Source organism: Haliotis rufescens, unplaced genomic scaffold (genome assembly GCF_023055435.1).
Source record: "Haliotis rufescens isolate VD_foot unplaced genomic scaffold, xgHalRufe1.0.p SCAF_3, whole genome shotgun sequence".
NCBI lineage: Eukaryota > Metazoa > Mollusca > Gastropoda > Lepetellida > Haliotidae > Haliotis > Haliotis rufescens.
Window position 1 is genome coordinate 50437293 of NW_025964001.1, and position 18079 is coordinate 50455371.

The 18079-nt window shown below is 40.1% G+C and overlaps 1 protein-coding gene across 1 annotated transcript in view; it reads right to left on the reverse strand.

The window, feature by feature from the left end:
* LOC124117809 (legumain-like) overlaps window positions 1-17367 on the reverse strand; it is a 45273-nt gene extending 27906 nt beyond the window's left edge. The window contains exons 1-2 of the mRNA XM_046479835.2: window positions 17166-17367; window positions 12693-12790 (exon numbers count right to left, since the gene is read on the reverse strand). Coding sequence (XP_046335791.2) covers window positions 12693-12790; window positions 17166-17294 — 227 coding nt within the window. The 5' untranslated portion in view covers window positions 17295-17367. The remainder of the gene's footprint in view (window positions 1-12692; window positions 12791-17165) is intronic.
* Between the last annotated feature and the right edge of the window lie 712 nt (window positions 17368-18079).

Here is an 18079-nt window from a genome sequence, read left to right on the forward strand (position 1 = left end):
GGCTTTCAGGGTTGGGGACTACTCCCTCCGGACTTCGTACAAGTCCAACTCCTCTACCCTCTCCATCTCCTTTGACCTCGAATCCAGAGGGGAGGAGCCCTTTCGCACGCCGGAAGGGACTGGCCACGGAAGAGGAGAAGTATCTTCTCCCCCGACTCTCCACCCCTCCCATCACCACCACCCAGCAAGACCACGGAAACCCAGACTGCCACACCACCAGGCCGTCCCTCAACTCCAGCCAAGTCCAGACTGACCCAGTCCCAGGTCAAGAAGTTGAGGTAGACGACCGTGTCCACCTTGCAGAACAGGCAGACCTCATACTGGAACAGCACAAGGTACACCCTAACCCCTGCTACCAGCATGAGAACGGAAGGATATACCCCAGCAACCGCCCACGCCCACCCTTGGTGCTGGTGCAGTACTGGGGTGAGGAGCGTTTTGAACACGAGATTCACAGCTTCCAGGACCTCTCGGACTACCTGGTCGACTGTGAGCTCCCAGTCAGCCCGCTCTTCATCACCAATGCCACCGCCCGCCTCACCACCGCACTGTTCAGAGCTCTTCCTCCAGGAGAGTTCGACCTAGCCAGGAGGCTCCTGGCTGGGCAGAAACAGTAACTTCCTCGCCACCTCAGCTCGCCAGCCAACGCCATGCCTTCCCATGCTTGACCCCTCCCCAACCCCCCCCAAGCCCAACTTTTCCACCTTATTATAACTTTTTTTACAAACCCCTCCCCCACCCACCCAGCTAAACCCACCCCTCTAGTTTAACTTTTTTAGGTTTACTTCATTTACATTTTTTTGGGTCGCACTTCTTATTTATTAATTACGCTTTTTTCCTATTTAGTATAAGTGCTTCCCCGTGTGCGAGATACGCTATAGTGTAATTTATAACATGCGGAAAGCGCACGTTAAATCTCGGAAAATCCAATCCAATCCAATCCAATCCACATAGTTGTTTGTTTTCCGCGTATGTCTCAGTCTCTTATTTTTTTATAAAAATGTGATGTTAAATAATGCAAGCAAAGACCACTCGCCTTTTTTCGCATTTAATTTACATTCGTATTAATTTCAAGATTTACAATATCCTGTGATCTTTTTGGATCACATTGAGAACACATTGACTATATAATGCAAAACAAGAGGAATTAATCGTAAATCGTTTGTGACTAACATGCACCTGGCAAATTGTTAGACATCACCTTCCTGTATATCAAATGACATAAAAACAATTCCAAGACCATGACCATTCTTCTAAAAATGTGTGCATATATTTGAACAAAAAACATTATCCATTTTGTTAAAAGTAATATATTTAGTTTTAGTTATGAAATAAAATGAAATAGCTATTCATGGACATGTTATATAAACTTACAATATTGACTACTACACTCCAAAGAAATATGTACATGTTGCAGTTACATTTCATCTTCTTGTCTAAAGGAAAGAATAAGTAAAAGCCTAGATATTTTTTATATTTGTATACTGCATTACTCCTTAATACATTTACTGCTTGTTCTTGACAGAAAGAAAGCTGTATGAGGTCTTGCTGACAGGACAACTCTATCACACAGATCCCACTTGACCACAGAAGCGATGCCGTCACGGATCAGCACATCTGATCTGCTTAAAAACTGGAACATCTGAAGACATCATGGGGAGACAGCTCTGTGACAGGTGGGCCCCTTTAGACGCAGTAATGCAGGATAAGTATACGAGGGGTGTTCATTAAAGATTTCCCCTGACCCACTTCCGATGGATCTAGTGGAATGAAACTTGGCATAGGTATTAGTCTTTCTCCACATAGGAACCACCAAGAGTTACACACTTCTCCCATCGTTCTATGCAACTATGGAGACCTCGCTTCTAAAAGCCCTCATTTTGCGTCTCAAACCAGGACTTGACTTCAGAAATCAGTGTTTCATCATCTGTGAAACGTTTTCCCTTCAAAAATGACTTCATGGTTGGAAAGAGGTGGAAGTCAGATGGTGCAAGGTCAGGAGAGTAAGGAGGATGTGGAAGGATTGCATAGCCACAGGACCGCGCTTCTGTCTGGGTAACATGAGAGTTGTGTACTGGAGCATTGTCTTGCAGGAGACGGACACCCGTGGTCAGCATGCCACGCCTCTTAAGCTTGATAGCGTCCCGCAATTTCCGCAGCAGTGAAGCATAATAAGCTCCTGTAATTGTGGTACCCTTTACCAAGAAATCCATCATCACTACTCTGTGCTGGTCCCAAAACACCGTGAGCATGACCTTGCCTGCAGAGGGTTGGACACGTGCCTTCTTTGGGGGTGGTGACTCCACATGCTTCCATTGTATCGACTGAACTTTAGTCTCAGGATCATAGTGATGGACCCCTGTTTCATCCTGTGTGATCAGTCTGTCAAAAAAGTTTGCCTGTTTTTCTTGGCACGTGTCCAAAAGATCCTTTGAGCAATTGACTCGTTCCTGCTTTTGGAAAGGTGTGAGCAACCTGGGAATCCATCGTGCAGACACCTTATGCATGTTCAAATTGTCATGGATGATTTTTTCCACAGACCCTACACTGATCTTGACATCTTGTGCTAACTGGCCAACAGTTATACGTCGATCTGCCAAAATGGCGGTCTCCACTTGATGGATAGTGTCCTCATCAATGGCTGAATGGGGACGACCAGGAATGGCAGCTGTTTCCACAGATGTCCGACCACACTTGAACTGGCAATGCCAGTGTTTAACAACATCATATGATGGGGCATCTTCCCCCATAAGTTGCTTTCATTTCATCGAAAGTTTCTTTTGGTGTGCGACCTTTCAAATATAAAAACCTAATCACTGCTCGGTATTCTACTGGCTCCATTGTCACACCCTACTCGATCATAACACCTGTAAAAGTGGTAAGATTAATAGTTTGGTGCTGCAAATCCAGACATAACCCATAGATACATGTATCATTACACATGTGAAATTTCAACCAAATATGATAACCCTAAGTGGTTTAGGGGAAATCTTTAATGAACACCCCTCGTACAAACCTAAAAAATATCTAGGATTTTACTAGATTTTTTAACTTATCCTGCATTACTCCTTAATGCATCTGAATCCGACAGAAAACGGTGGAGGGCATACCTTCAGAAGTGATCTTCCATCTAAAACACTCCAAGATCCCTCAGCCAATCAGCGAAGGCGAAGCCCCAAGAAGCCGTGATCTGTTGGGCCACCACTAAAGGACCAAAGCTGTGCAGTCCTTGCACGTCTTGCACAACATCTCACAGGCAGTGACTGGTGCACGCGGTGTCAAATCGCCAGAAACAGCCTTCCATAATGGCACATATGGAGCAGTTGCTGTGAAGCGCCATGGTGGATGTAACCACACGGATCTCATGTGGGTTGCCGACTCTCAGAGAATCCAGTTCAGCCAACTCGTAGGCCTGGAGAATAACAGCTCTCAGACAAAGGGCGATGGTATTTCGGCTGACTTCTGCTTGCGATGTCGCTGATACTGGAACGAACAGGCAACAATATTGTTTGCAGCTATCCTTGGATTGGTGCCCTCACCGTTCTTGTTGTCCTCCGCTCCCACTATCAATGATAATGGTGGGATAAGGAAGGATCTGTCGACTGTCCTGAGAGCTGGTTCTTAGGGATAAAGTCCCAGCACAGTCTGAGGTGAACAGCTCCATGCGCTCCCTGCTCAAACCTGACCTGTGTCATGTCTTGTGCATGGATCTCGCTGACACACCGCCACCAGGCTGAAGATGGTCCAGGATATCAACAGGTCTTGGCGGCTAATGTAGGGGGCTAGAAACATCTGAACTGGGCACAGATGGAGTCGTCCCTGGACGTCAAGTCCTATGTTGATGTCAGAAGGCCCTACATCGTTTGCACTGGCGCAACGTGTATGGCTGGTGGAGTGCCGGGAGCAGGTGGAGTTGAATTCGGTCCCACCTGACCCTGGGTACAGAGAGAAGCTCTCAGTCTGTTTGGAAGAGGCCTCTGATGAACTGTAGACGGAATGAAGGCGTGAGTTCTGACTTCCGTAGGTTGATAACCCATCCCAGTTGGGTGAGGAGGTGTTGCATGAAGTCCCTGTGACGAAGGAGCGTGACCGTGTCCTGGTGGTTCAGGAGGCAGTCGTCTATATAAGCCTCAAACCGGACATTCCTTAGGTGGAGGAAGGACGCTATCAGCTTGATGATGCGTGTAAATAGCCACAGGGCTGAGGAAATTTCAAATGGGAGCACCGCCCATTGATAGTAGACTCCCATGAAGATGAAACGGGGGAATTTCATAAGAGGAGGAATTTCTTGTCGTCAGGATGGATCGGAACATGGAGGTACTCGTCCTTGACATCCAGGCTGATCAGGGCGTCGTGGGCCTGTATCCTGGACTAAAGAGCGGTCATCCGGAAGTATGGTGGACGAGCCAGGTAGCACTTGTTGAACATGGCGAGGTGGTGAATCATTCAGAATTCCTCCAAGCTCTTCTAGGGGACAAGGAATATTTGTGAATGGAAGCCTGGGGAATGAACAATCTCTATGGCCTCTTTGGCCATCAGCGTCTCATTATTTGAGTGCAGGAGCTGCTGTTGAGTAGGGAGTATCTGCTATGGGCAATGATGTGAAAGGTGGGTCATCTGTCACAGTGAGCTTGTACAACTTGGACGACTGGTTGGGGTGGGAGGTCCTAGTCTTGTGTGTCTGTCGCTTCACTTTTTTGTCCTTTTGATCACCGCTCCCTCCCCTCGGGCGGTCTCGATGTGGCTGGTAAGAGCTGGAAGGTTTATCTTTTCCTCTGGATTTACCTCGAACGGAGGATGCGACCGCGAGGCTGCAGTGAGTGCACCTCGGTTGATAGGTGCAGGACTTGGTAGGCTTGAAAGACTGGGACACATGAGCCAGAGCCTTGAGGACGGTCTCGTCTCTGGTGAAGGCTGACACCCTAGAGTGGGTCTTGGAGACTTGGCCATTGAATAGAGAGGTGGAGGACCATGGTTGACAGAGGACTTCCCTATTGAACTCCTGGACCCAATCAGAGAAGGCAAGGTTACCAAGGCGACGCTGGTCATAATCTCAACAGACAGACTTTACATTTGGTGGACTGGGAGCATGGGGACGTACAATGTAGGCACAGGGGATGGGAATCCCATGCTGATTTGGTATGTCGGCACTTGTTACAAGATGGCATGTTATCTGCAATAAAGCAGAGTGTAATCACAATGATCTTTTCTCCCAGCCATGTTGGTTTTTGAAAAACAATTTTATGAGAATACGTAAAACACCACCACTTTAATAAACACTAGAATTGCAAGAATACTTCAATGATAAAGTACCAGGCAACACAAAAGAATACACAACGCAATGTAAAATATTCAAGACGGCTACTTGAAACAACAAGACACCTGAGATAACTGTGGTGAAAAACGTACCACAAGTTGTAAAATAATTATGCTACAGCGTAAATCATATGAAATTTTTGAAGATACAAACCGTAGGCACAATATAGTCACAAGAGACGTTCACTAAAGAATCAAACACACAAGGGTTGAACAAATTTATGACTGAGAGATCAAAACACCAGTCACGCTTCTGTGAGTGACAGCAGTAATGTGATGATCTGTGACGTCATCTCTTCCGTGGTCAAGTGGGAGCTGTGTGATAGGGTTGTCCTGTCAGCTAGTTGAAACAACTTCTTCTTCAGCAAGACCTAGCTCAAACAGCTCTTCTTTCTGTCAAGAACAAGCAGCCGATGCAATAAGGAGTAATGCTGGATAAGTTAAAAAATATATCTTATACAGCACTATAAACGTATCAATTTCTTATGTAAACAATGTTCAAACAAACAGGAGATTATCAAAGGTTCATACATTTTGTGGCCTATATCTACGTATGATATCATATTGAACATTGACAAATATCCATAATGAAATTAATTGTGTAAAAACAATGCATAAAAGATATGCAAATCTACATAATAACTGAAGGAGGATCCCATGATCGAGTATACTTTCAATCAAGGACCTTCACCTCAATGAAATTACCAAACATGTACAACAGTGTTGGCATATGACATCACTACCGGTGACTGACTTTTAGAAAATGGCGTGTTCACTGTCCACAGTATGCAGAATTCTTTTTACAGGACTTTCTTTGATTCAGGGATCGTATATACATAAATGTGACATGTAAGTAATCAGAAACATTCTGACAATCTGTAAACTGTTTGTTGATATAGTTTTCATTGAAACCAAGAGAAATAGTCAGAAATTCCATTAATACTGTTGTCATGCATGATTTTGCATCAGTAATGGCATCACACAGACTGGAAACTACGACAGTTTCTATTAGAAATATCAAAACATTGCAATGTATCTATTTTAAAATCCCTAATCCTTGCTACGACCGTCTTCCCATGCTTATTCTGAAAACGAATAGACGAATGGATAGCTCAAAATAGGAGAAAATGCTACACTGTGTAAAATCTGAATTTTGCTTTGTTTACATTTTAAACAAGGGCAGTTTTCCGAGCACAGTTTGTTTTCACACCTAATTTGATTTGCTTGATTTCATCTAGCCACTTTGTATTGGACCATTTGTCATTTGATTCTAAAATGTATGATGAATTCAAGAATGTCAGCATCGCAGCTGAGTTTGAAATATACATGATGTAATAGGCATCTCATAAACGATATACGTGAAACATGATTTGGTGAACACTATCCAATATGGCGGAAAGTTCACTTCGGTGTTCGTGTTTGCATGTTATCCTAAACATTCTAAACGATTCTAGGGTTAGTGGCGACGTTTTGGAATGATCATTGGTGATTTGATACAAGACAGATACCCGTGATCACTAATATGCTATTTTTGAAATTCATTTTGCCGAATAAAATATCCAAAATTTAGATTTCAAAACATGCTGTCAATAATGCTGTGAATGGTGATTTAGTAATGTGTAAAAAATGGCATCATTTACAATATACTTTATTTACAGAGGTCATTTTCAGTAATTTTGCTTTTCCTAAAATGTCAGTGGATGATATCACAGAACAGGGAATTTCCCACAGTACCAGCATTCGAAACTGTGAACTGTATCTGTCTGTCATGTATTTTGAAACTTATTCGACTTCAAAGTCAGGGTTGATGAGGAGGGACATACATGTCCTTCTGGTATCCAGGGGGTTAAGAAACGAGAGATCCTTTTGTCTGCACAGCATAGTTGTTGATGTGGTTGCAAGCTCTGAGATTTATCTAGGATTCCAAACTAAGTCCCCCTGGACGGCAAATGGGGGAATAAAATCATGATATTTTTTAAAATTTGATAGTTTTATGTTCATATTTTCATCAATTCTGAGGAATTGGGAATTTTATTATTCAAATTGGGAATTTTTACTGTCATTTGACTTAGACTTGGGGCCGAATATCAACCTTTGAGCATGTCTTGATAAATCCCTGAAGTGTGACTAAACCATGCTGAAGGATATGTTTACAGCAGGTAGATGTCACGTGCTGTGTATAAACCCATTTTCATCATGGTGAATCACTACAGAACAACAAGTATTAAGCTTCTCATAATTCTGATTATCGGTGAAATGAGGCAGATCTACTGTAGATGGCCATCAGCATGTTCATAAAACCAGGGATGTCTCCACACCGTTCTGGGGTAAAGAAGATGTTTCAAAATTTGATTTAAAAAATATTTTTTAGTTAATTATCAAATTTTAAAAACCTCGCTGTGGATATTATCCTGAAGAAATCACATCAGCCTTCCAAATCACTGTAAATTAACTATTCATTATTTTGTATTAACAAAGCGTAATTACTTCAATGCCCCATTATACTCATCTTCCGTTTATCAGTCTGTATTTGGAGTTTTAACTATGTAAATATGCGTATGCATTTCAACCAGTTTGTTTATCAGTCCATATTTTGGTATTAACCAGGTAAACATAAGTTGTGCGCATGCGCAAGTTTTTCCCTTTGTTCTCTGCAGTCAGCCATTAATCATTTTGTATTTGTAAGTGCAATCGATATCCCACCAGCACCCACCATGTTTATTTCCAGGTCATCAATGGCTTTACTGTTCCCAATATTAATTTGGTATTCTTCTCATCCGTTTAGGTGATGTCCTCCAACACCTATTAACACATATGTAATCACTTGCTCATGTATGTATATATCATGTTATGTTCTACCTCATGACTTTGCAGGTCTTTTGTTTTGTACAACCATGCCATGTACATCCTGGGACTCTAAGGGAGCCCCAAAGGGCATGTATTACCCCAAAATATTCTACCGTAATTCACAGTGGCTTTTGTCAGGCAATACACCTTCAGTCAGCTATGCCCATTGGGGTATTGGTGTCAGCTACACTGTGATCTGTAGCTAGTTTATATCAGTCCGGGTATTGTCTGTCAGCTACACTGTTATCTGTAGCTAGTATATATCAGTCAGGGTATTGTCTGTCAGCTACACTGTTATCTGTAGCTAGTTTATATCAGACTGGGTATTGTCTGTCAGCTACACTGTTATCTGTAGCTAGATTATATCAGTCGGGGTATTGTCTGTCAGCTACACAGTTATCTGTAGCTAGTTTATATCAGTCTGGGTATTGTCTGTCAGCTACACTGTTATCTGTAGCTAGTTTATATCAGTTAGGGTATTGTCTGTCAGTTACACTGTTATCTGTAGCTAGTTTATATCAGTCAGGGTATTGTCTGTCAGCTACACTGTTATCTGTAGCTAGATTATATCAGTCGGGGTATTGTCTGTCAGCTACACTGTTATCTGTAGCTAGTTTATATCAGTCGGGGCATTGTCTGTCAGCTACACTGTTATCCAAGGCTAGTTTATATCAGTCGGGGTATTGTCTGTCAGCTACACTGTTATCCAAGGCTAGTTTATATCAGTCAGGGTATTGTCTGTCAGCTACACTGTTATCTGTAGCTAGTTTATATCAGTCAGGGTATTGTCTGTCAGCTACACTGTTATCTGTAGCTAGTTTATATCAGTTGGGGTATTGTCTGTCAGCTACACTGTTATCTGTAGCTAGTTTATATCAGTTGGGGTATTGTCTGTCAGCTACACTGTTATCTGTAGCTAGTTTATATCAGTTGGGGTATTGTCTGTCAGCTACACTGTTATCTGTAGCTAGTTTATATCAGTTGGGGTATTGTCTGTCAGCTACACTGTGATCTGTAACTAGTTTATATCAGTCTGGGTATTGTCTGTCAGCTACACTGTTATCTGTAGCTAGTTTATATCAGTCGGGGTATTGTCTGTCAGCAACACTGTTATCTGTAGCTAGTTTATATCAGTTGGGGTATTGTCTGTCAGCTACACTGTTATCTGTAGCTAGTTTATATCAGTTGGGGTATTGTCTGTCAGCTACACTGTTATCTGTAGCTAGTTTATATCAGTTGGGGTATTGTCTGTCAGCTACACTGTGATCTGTAGCTAGTTTATATCAGTCAGGGTATTGTCTGTCAGCTACACTGTTATCTGTAGCTAGTTTATATCAGTTGGGGTATTGTCTGTCAGCTACACTGTGATCTGTAGCTAGTTTATATCAGTCGGGGTATTGTCTGTCAGCTACACTGTTATCTGTAGCTAGTTTATATCAGTTGGGGTATTGTCTGTCAGCTACACTGTGATCTGTAGCTAGTTTATATCAGTCGGGGTATTGTCTGTCAGCTACACTGTTATCTGTAGCTAGTTTATATCAGTCAGGGTATTGTCTGTCAGCTACACTGTGATCTGTAGCTAGTTTATATCAGTTGGGGTATTGTCTGTCAGCTACACTGTTATCTGTAGCTAGTTTATATCAGTTGGGGTATTGTCTGTCAGCTACACTGTTATCTGTAGCTAGTTTATATCAGTTGGGGTATTGTCTGTCAGCTACACTGTGATCTGTAGCTAGTTTATATCAGTTGGGGTATTGTATGTCAGCTACACTGTGATCTGTAGCTAGTTTATATCAGTTGGGGTATTGTCTGTCAGCTACACTGTTATATGTAGCTAGTTTATATCAGTCAGGGTATTGTCTGTCAGCTACACTGTTATCTGTAGCTAGTTTATATCAGTCAGGGTATTGTCTGTCAGCTACACTGTCATCTGTAGCTAGTTAATATCAGTCGGGGTATTGTCTGTCAGCTACACTGTGATCTGTAGCTAGTTTATATCAGTCAGGGTATTGTCTGTCAGTTACACTGTTTTCTGTAGCTAGTTTATATCAGTCGGGGTATTGTCTGTCAGCTACACTGTTATCTGTAGCTAGTTTATATCAGTTGGGGTATTGTCTGTCAGCTACACTGTGATCTGTAGCTAGTTCACATCAGTTGGGGTATTGTCTGTCAGCTACACTGTTATCTGTAGCAAGTTTATATCAGTTGGGGTATTGTCTGTCAGCTACACTGTTATCTGTAGCTAGTTTATATCAGTCAGGGTATTGTCTGTCAGCTACACTGTTATCTGTAGCTAGTTTATATCAGTCTGGGTATTGTCTGTCAGCTATACTGTTATCTGTAGCATGTCTGGCATTCAGACTACAGCTGACTGAAGGCGTATCTCCAATTGTAATTATGTAGCACACCCATAGTTAGCTTACCCATCGGGGTAATTTAGTAGCATTTTATTTTGTCAATAAACAGTGTGCTGCAGGCTCAATGAGGATCCCCAATTAAGCCAAAACAATAAATATTATATTTCACATTTGTGTTATGTTGTCTTGTCCGAATCTGAGGAAGAAAATACACATGTTTAACGTTGCTTTGGACAGTCTTCCAGTTGCCTACATATTTATTACATGTCAACATAATGTCGGAGGAAAGCCCTATGTGATACAGATCTCAGACGTTTGCCGCTCTGGTGAAACCCACGAGCTTGGGTATAGTGATAAAAAAGTTAGAAACTTTTCCTGGTTTGGAAAAGGTAAAAGTTAATTAACTGATGGACACTTGATGGATGGACAATATGCCACTTTGTCCTGCTGAGCTAAAAATCTATAACAATAAATATGAAGAGCATGGCTTGCGTGGAAGTGGATGGACTATTTGTGCCTACTTCTCACAAAACAGCTACATGAAATAAAGATTGGATGTTGCCATAGGGAGCCATAAATGAATCAATGCAAAAAGTGTAACCAAGTGTTGCTCATCGATGTTCATACAGAAAACTTTAAATAATAAACTTGGAGCAATGATGACCAGAATCTCATTACGGTGAACAAATTCCAACAAATTGCTTCAACAAGAGGTAAAATTATGTTGGTTCCACTAACAGGAACTAATATGTTACTAACTTGTTATTGAATCTATTTGTTACAATTGGAACCAAGCTAGCTCTGTATATTCACAGACAGTGTCGTATCAGAGATACCTGTATGTGCTTCAGTGTGTCCCAAGACACAGCTATCCCTGCATAAGACAATTCGTATATCAAATTTCACTCCTAGTTCTTAGTTACTCAGGTGTATCATATTGTCTTAAACTGACTACAAGACACAAACTGAAGCCAGCCATTATACTTGTATATTATCAATTAGCTGAATGTGGGAAGGGTTGGGCATGGACCACATTTTGAGGTAATATGACCCTGTCACACATTGACCCCAAGGTCACATACATATCAGTAAAAGCTGGTTCCAGGGTTCAACAAGATATCAGCTGGACCACCTCCCACATCAGCTGATAAGCTTCAACTCTGAAAGATGTGCTCAAGAAAATATGGTTCGGCCAATCTTACTAAACATCATTCAGTCTCAGATAACATTATTAGGTTATTAATGGTATTTCATAATACATCCCTTAAACATTGAAAGGTCTCATATTCTCATTGTTCAAGTAACATTACTATTTTCATATCACACTGCCAGACAATTTTAACCAGTGACTCAAAATATTGAAGCCGATCTTTCTAAAGATAATTCAAAGTCTTAAATAATGAAAAATTAGGATTTTATTAAAGGAATTCCAAACTACATGGCTTAAACTTTGAAAGTCTCAAATTCTCCTTGTTCAATTCACAATAACATTTCCATGTCTCATTGCCTGAAACAATTTTAACCACCGACTCAAAATATTGTCTTATTTTTACCACCACCTAAAGACAATCCAGCCTTAACAAAAACATATGAAAACCTAAAAATATAATTTAATTTTGTTTTACTAATTGGAAATAGGCTTTCATAAATAATAGTTTAGTCTAAAACTTTTATTTGAAGAAATTTCTTTTAGGAATTAACATGAAAGAAACGCTGACAAAAGTTTGTTTTTCATTATGCCTCTTGTCCCTTCACACATTGACTAAGAAAACCAGTAGAACAAGAAACTACATCTGTCTGTTCTTAAACACTAATGAATTCTGAGTTATGTCATACTGAAATAATGTCATCTACTTCATTGTCATGCATATCAGGAATAATGTGAATAATAACATAAATCACATAATCATAATTTTATTTCTGTTCCATAATTATTTTACCAAAGGAACACATAACCATTTCAACATGCTAAAACTAAACCTACCGACCCAAAATAACACCTGTAAGGTCACATGTAGTATGATCTGAGCACCAAGTGACAGATCCAGATTAAATAAATGCTTATCCAAAACACCCGTCAATCACAGGAAAATCAGATGCTTCATCCAGCATGTGACACACAACACCTGGGAAGCTTGAAAAAGTCAACAGGTATGTTAAATGACAACTTACTCTCTGTTGTTGGCGATGTCATCATACATCATGGTGATGATCCTTTCCTCTGGGATTCCATTCTTACGCAAGATCTGGTATGCATGGCATGCATCAGCCTTAAAAAGAAATAATTTTTAAGTAATTAAATATTCATCAAGGAGCATGCTTCACTCAAAATTCATCACAAACAATGCTTTGAGAAAGAAGAAGTCAAAAAGTTACACTCCAACCATGAATGATGTGTTAGCTAAATTATTTGGAGATAGTGCTTTGTTTTCACAAATTCTTTGCATCTCTTTGTTATACTCTGGTATGGCATACCCTCGGTGCTGATCAATTCTGTAACAGGGACAGAGTAAATAAACTAACAAAAAACTAAATCTAAACTCATCTTTAACCAAGTTTATGTCCAAATGCCCTTTATAAAAATTAAAATTAAAATTAATATTTAAAGGGGCATTTGTAAAATTTCAAGGGTTGGTGGGTTCTGAGGGGTGCAACAGTTCATTCAGATTTTCTTTTAACATTAAGTGGATTTGAAATGCAAGGAAATATGATACTTGTTAAAATTGACTGGCTCTTGCATGTGTTTGTGAAATGTGCCACTGGTGGGGGGAGGATACGCTCACCTTTTTATGAACAACTGGTATTATCACTAGTTGATAGTGATTCATAACCACAAGCTTATGATAAAGTTGGAATCTGACAGAAGACTCTACTTTTAAAGATGTTTCTTATGATTATGGAAATGTGTTTTGCTGCTTTTATTCACAATGAACATAGTGACAGTAACCAAAGTCATCATCCTACTTGTTCTATATTTGAAGGTATCATATGTCAGAAATGTACCAGTGCTTACTGTACTTTACAGCCCTGTCGTCACTTTCAAATACAGATCTTGCGGACATATATATTTTATGTTTTTTTCTGAAATTCAGCTTATTTGGCCTGGAGGAACAAAATTGATACTATATTAACTCATTTTTTTCCCCCACTTCATTAAACTTAAGACTAGACATATTACTGCTATTATATGCCAGTTTCCAATTCCTGGGTCAGTTCAATAACACTTGCTTACCATTGTTTGTGAGAATATACGCACATGATCTGTTAATCTCTATAACCCACATACATGATGTACCATTACCGGTATCTACAGATATAGCCCATAGTGACCACAAACAACTTGTGACCAGCCTCATGGTCTGTCACCTGACCTAGTCACATGAGGTCATGTAGGGCATTGCAGAAGACTTCTCACCCTACGTGACACCTGTCCACAGACTACATGTTCTGTTCTTGTGGTGTACAGAGTTTTAAATTAAGGACAACACACAAGTGTCTGGAAGTTCGTTACAAGTAATGTACGAGTTGGGTAGCTGGCAGTTATCATAAATTGCAACGAATGTCCAGTTTCACGTGTGTTATTTCATTAAAAATACAGCATCCAAGTAACAAATGAGTTTAAAAATAGGTTCTGAAAGTTAACATAAATCAGTAAATAAATACAACAGAAATATGCTGCATGGATATTTCATGTAATACATATATTCAACCTCGGAGCAAAGAGAAATGTTATTTCCTTGCACTAAAAATAAACAAGGGGACACCCTGATGATAAAAGACAACCTGACTTCATTCAAAACATATGATGCATGCACAAAAATTTAGGCATAAGGGAACGTATGAATTACACGTTAGGCTTACGTTAGAGGTATGCTCTACATACCTTTACATACGCTGATATACGTCGACATAAGTTGGCTGAAGGTGAAACTGTACACCTAAAATATTGATAACGTATGCGTAACTTAATTACTTCTAATGTATGTCTAACGTATACATCCAAAATATATGGTGTATTCCACATATGTCTGAAGACAAAATAACTTATAAAACGTGTTTCTAACGTTTAGCTAGTGTATTTGCACCGTAGTACCAGCGTTTTGGGGGTTTCTGTATATATTTGGTCCCGGTCAGTACCTCCTCATCACTTCTGATGGAGACATCATAAAAGATGGAGGTGATGGATCCTGAAAGGCTGCACCAAGCAGAAAAAGCCATTCTCCAACATCAGCATGACATCCTCCAATTGACACTTTACCAGATTTTGCTTGGCCCCTGGTAGGTTTCTTCTTGGGAGGCATCTTGATGATGTTGACAGGGCGAAGACTACTGCTTGAATGAAGTATTTTGATGAATGGGTGTACACTACTAGTTATACTACTGCGGGGCCCGTTTTGGGCGCGCTAGTCATACGTTACTCATACGCTGGGCATACACTGACCATACGTTGAACATGCCAGACACACGCTGGCAATACGCTTTTATACGCTGTCATAAGTTATGTATAAGTCAGTGATACGCTCCTAATACGTTAGACATGCGTTACATATAGGGTGAACTTGTTAGGAATACATTATGGATACGCCAAAATCATGTTTTTTCGATGAAAGCTCGACGTATGACAGCGTACTTACTGTCTGTTACACGCTAGGTGCAAGTTACTCTAAAACGTTGTAGTGTGACAGGGCCATTAAACTAAAGATGTCTTTTGACTCTTGAAAATTGGTTATTCTTTCAGTGCTATTGTATTTGTAGGTTGTAAGACTAGTCCACTTTGGTATAGAGGGAACAGACAGGGGATTAGATCTTTAACTTTGATGTTTTAGACTGTAGTGGTCTTGGCATGTAGTTATTTTGGGAGGATACCCATGTACTTTTACTATCCGACATCCACTTGTTGCTAAAATGTATAGCTCTACAGTTCACAACCTCCTTTCTTTAACATGTTGACTTGAGCCTTGAGAAGATCCATCTGGGAGTAACCCGTATATTATTAGTGGACATTTATAAACACCATTGTGCCTCAACCACTTGTGTGAGACATGAATCAATGCTTAAACCAGGATGTTAATACAAGATGGTAGTATGTACTCATCTTACCTCTCCTTCACATGTTTGTCTGTACAGGACACAGACAATGGGATTTTCTCATATACACATACATAGGACATAGTTTCACTTTCATGTTTGAAGAGTGGTGATGAAGCAGTTCCTAGTCGCATTGGAGACCCTAGGTTAATTCCCCACATTATGTGATGTGTAAACACCTCCTTGTTGTCTCCTGCACCATGACATTGTGAGAATAATGCTGTATATAAGATAGCTACGGGATAAATCACAAAGAACATCGAAAAACGAAGCACGGTTTATGTCACAATAAAACATTGTACTATCATGACAAAATTCTGGAGATTCAAACAAGCACTCGCAACTTGATGACGTCATATATTGGACAACGTTATTTTTGAGAGGGGAGTGTCTAGTGAGTTGTTCCCCATAGATATAGCTGGACAACGTAGATAAACATGATGGCCAAATGATCGCAGCCAAGAGCTGGAGAGATTGACAATCGGTATTGGGTAAAAAGATACAGGTAATCGATGTGAGGATTGTGAGAATACATGTGTACATTTTATCATCATCATTTAGGAGGCTGTACATAATGTTGATATCTTATATAAGAAATAAATGACTTTTGGTCGTTGTTTATCGCACATAAATTACTGCAGGGAGAATAAAAAACTTTTCAGTAATTATATGGGAAACATGTCTATAGTTATTGTTTTCAAGTGTTACATACAAAAGTTTTTATCAAGACTTCATCAACTAATTATAGTTGAATATAAAATAAATTATTCAAACAAAAATATTTCAGGACTTACCCCCACCACACCCTATTCTATTGTAGCCTACAGCTTTTACATTGCAAGAACAAGTTGTAGTAGAACTTATTCTAATGTCTAATCAGATTCATGTTCCTGAAAGAAAATTCAAATTTAGATATTTAGGTACATTCACAAATGATTGCCTGTTACACTAAAAATGTGGAATATGAGATTTAAATGATTACTAGTCATGGGATATGAGGCAAGAAGTCACCTTGAAGATGACTCCTAGCCCAGTTGGGTGGAATGGTTCATGAGAGATAGTATTTCAATTCTTTCACTGCATGTTACTTTGTGTTGAGAGGAAAGCCGGGGCCTTGAATGTTTGCCACTTTGCTTAAATTAATTGTAAAGACAATCAACTCATAGCAGAAGAGTGAAGTTAAGGATTTTTTTCTCAAAACATTGATTGATCCAAAATTATAATAGACCAATCATTAACTCCAATTTGTCCCCCATATTTACGATAGAGGATATAAAAAACACACAACAATATTAAATCAGTGTTGGATGTGTAAAATCACAGTCTGTCATGATGACTACATTAAATTTAGCATATTGTTTCTTACTTATGTTAATGAGGGGGAGTATGCTCTTTGATATGCCATTGTCTTGCTAATAGAGTTCCCTCTCAACCACCATCCCTGCTTGGGTTACCTCCCTTTGCATTACATTTTCGACCCTTGGGTTGAAAGAATCTTTGCAAGTCATTTTGACAGCGGATTTCATACATTGCCAACACAAAGGGTTACATTTATACCTGATGCCTGTAGTTAAACCAGCCATTGGAACCTGCGACGATCACTCCCCAGTGTTTCGACTCTTCGTTTATACTTCGGGCATACGCTGCCACTAACAGAGGAAGGAGAGCTAACAATTTTCGTGCCATCTTTCCCGGACGTTCAGCAATTTACTGTGACAGGCACGCGACTTGGCTATATTTACAAACAGGTGCCCGTACAACTCCATACAGCGCAGAGGAAGCAACTCGTACATTACCAGAGGTTATTGGTGTACACGCGATGTTCAGAATATTCGTCATCACGAGTTCGTTCATGTCCATAAATTAAATAGATCTAGAAGGAAGAAGGAAAATGGAACCGGATCTTATTTCCCATTTTGATTTTGTTGACCCATGTTGATATCATTTGTAGGTTTTTGTTTTTTTTGTAACTGGAATTGTTTGGGTAATCTTTGACCCAGTAATTAAGAGATCAAGTTTAGGTGATATAAGGTTCACGCCTACACTGTTCAAACAGAAACACGATCTGTTAACCTGATAAAGCACGTGTCCAACACAGCAATGAAATGGCAATGTATTCTAACGTAGCAACCCAGGTGTGGAAATACACTCGACCGCTTCTTGATTTGTAGTTCATAGTTTTTAACTAAATACACTATTGGACAATTTAATGAATTTGGTTTACTTAAATGGTTAGGGAACTGAATGGGGTGTATAACAAATCCCGGGACACTAGTCAAGTTGCACTTGGCCAACAAAATGCAAAATGAAGAGTGAGTGAGTTGGTTTTAACGCATCTGTGAACAGTATTCCAGTTCAGTTTGATGTGAGAGGAAGCCCGAATTGATGCAGGTCTCAGACGTTTACCACTTCGGTAAAACCAATGGGCACGGGCATGGTGCTGATAACCTAGAAACATAATCGGGGCGAAC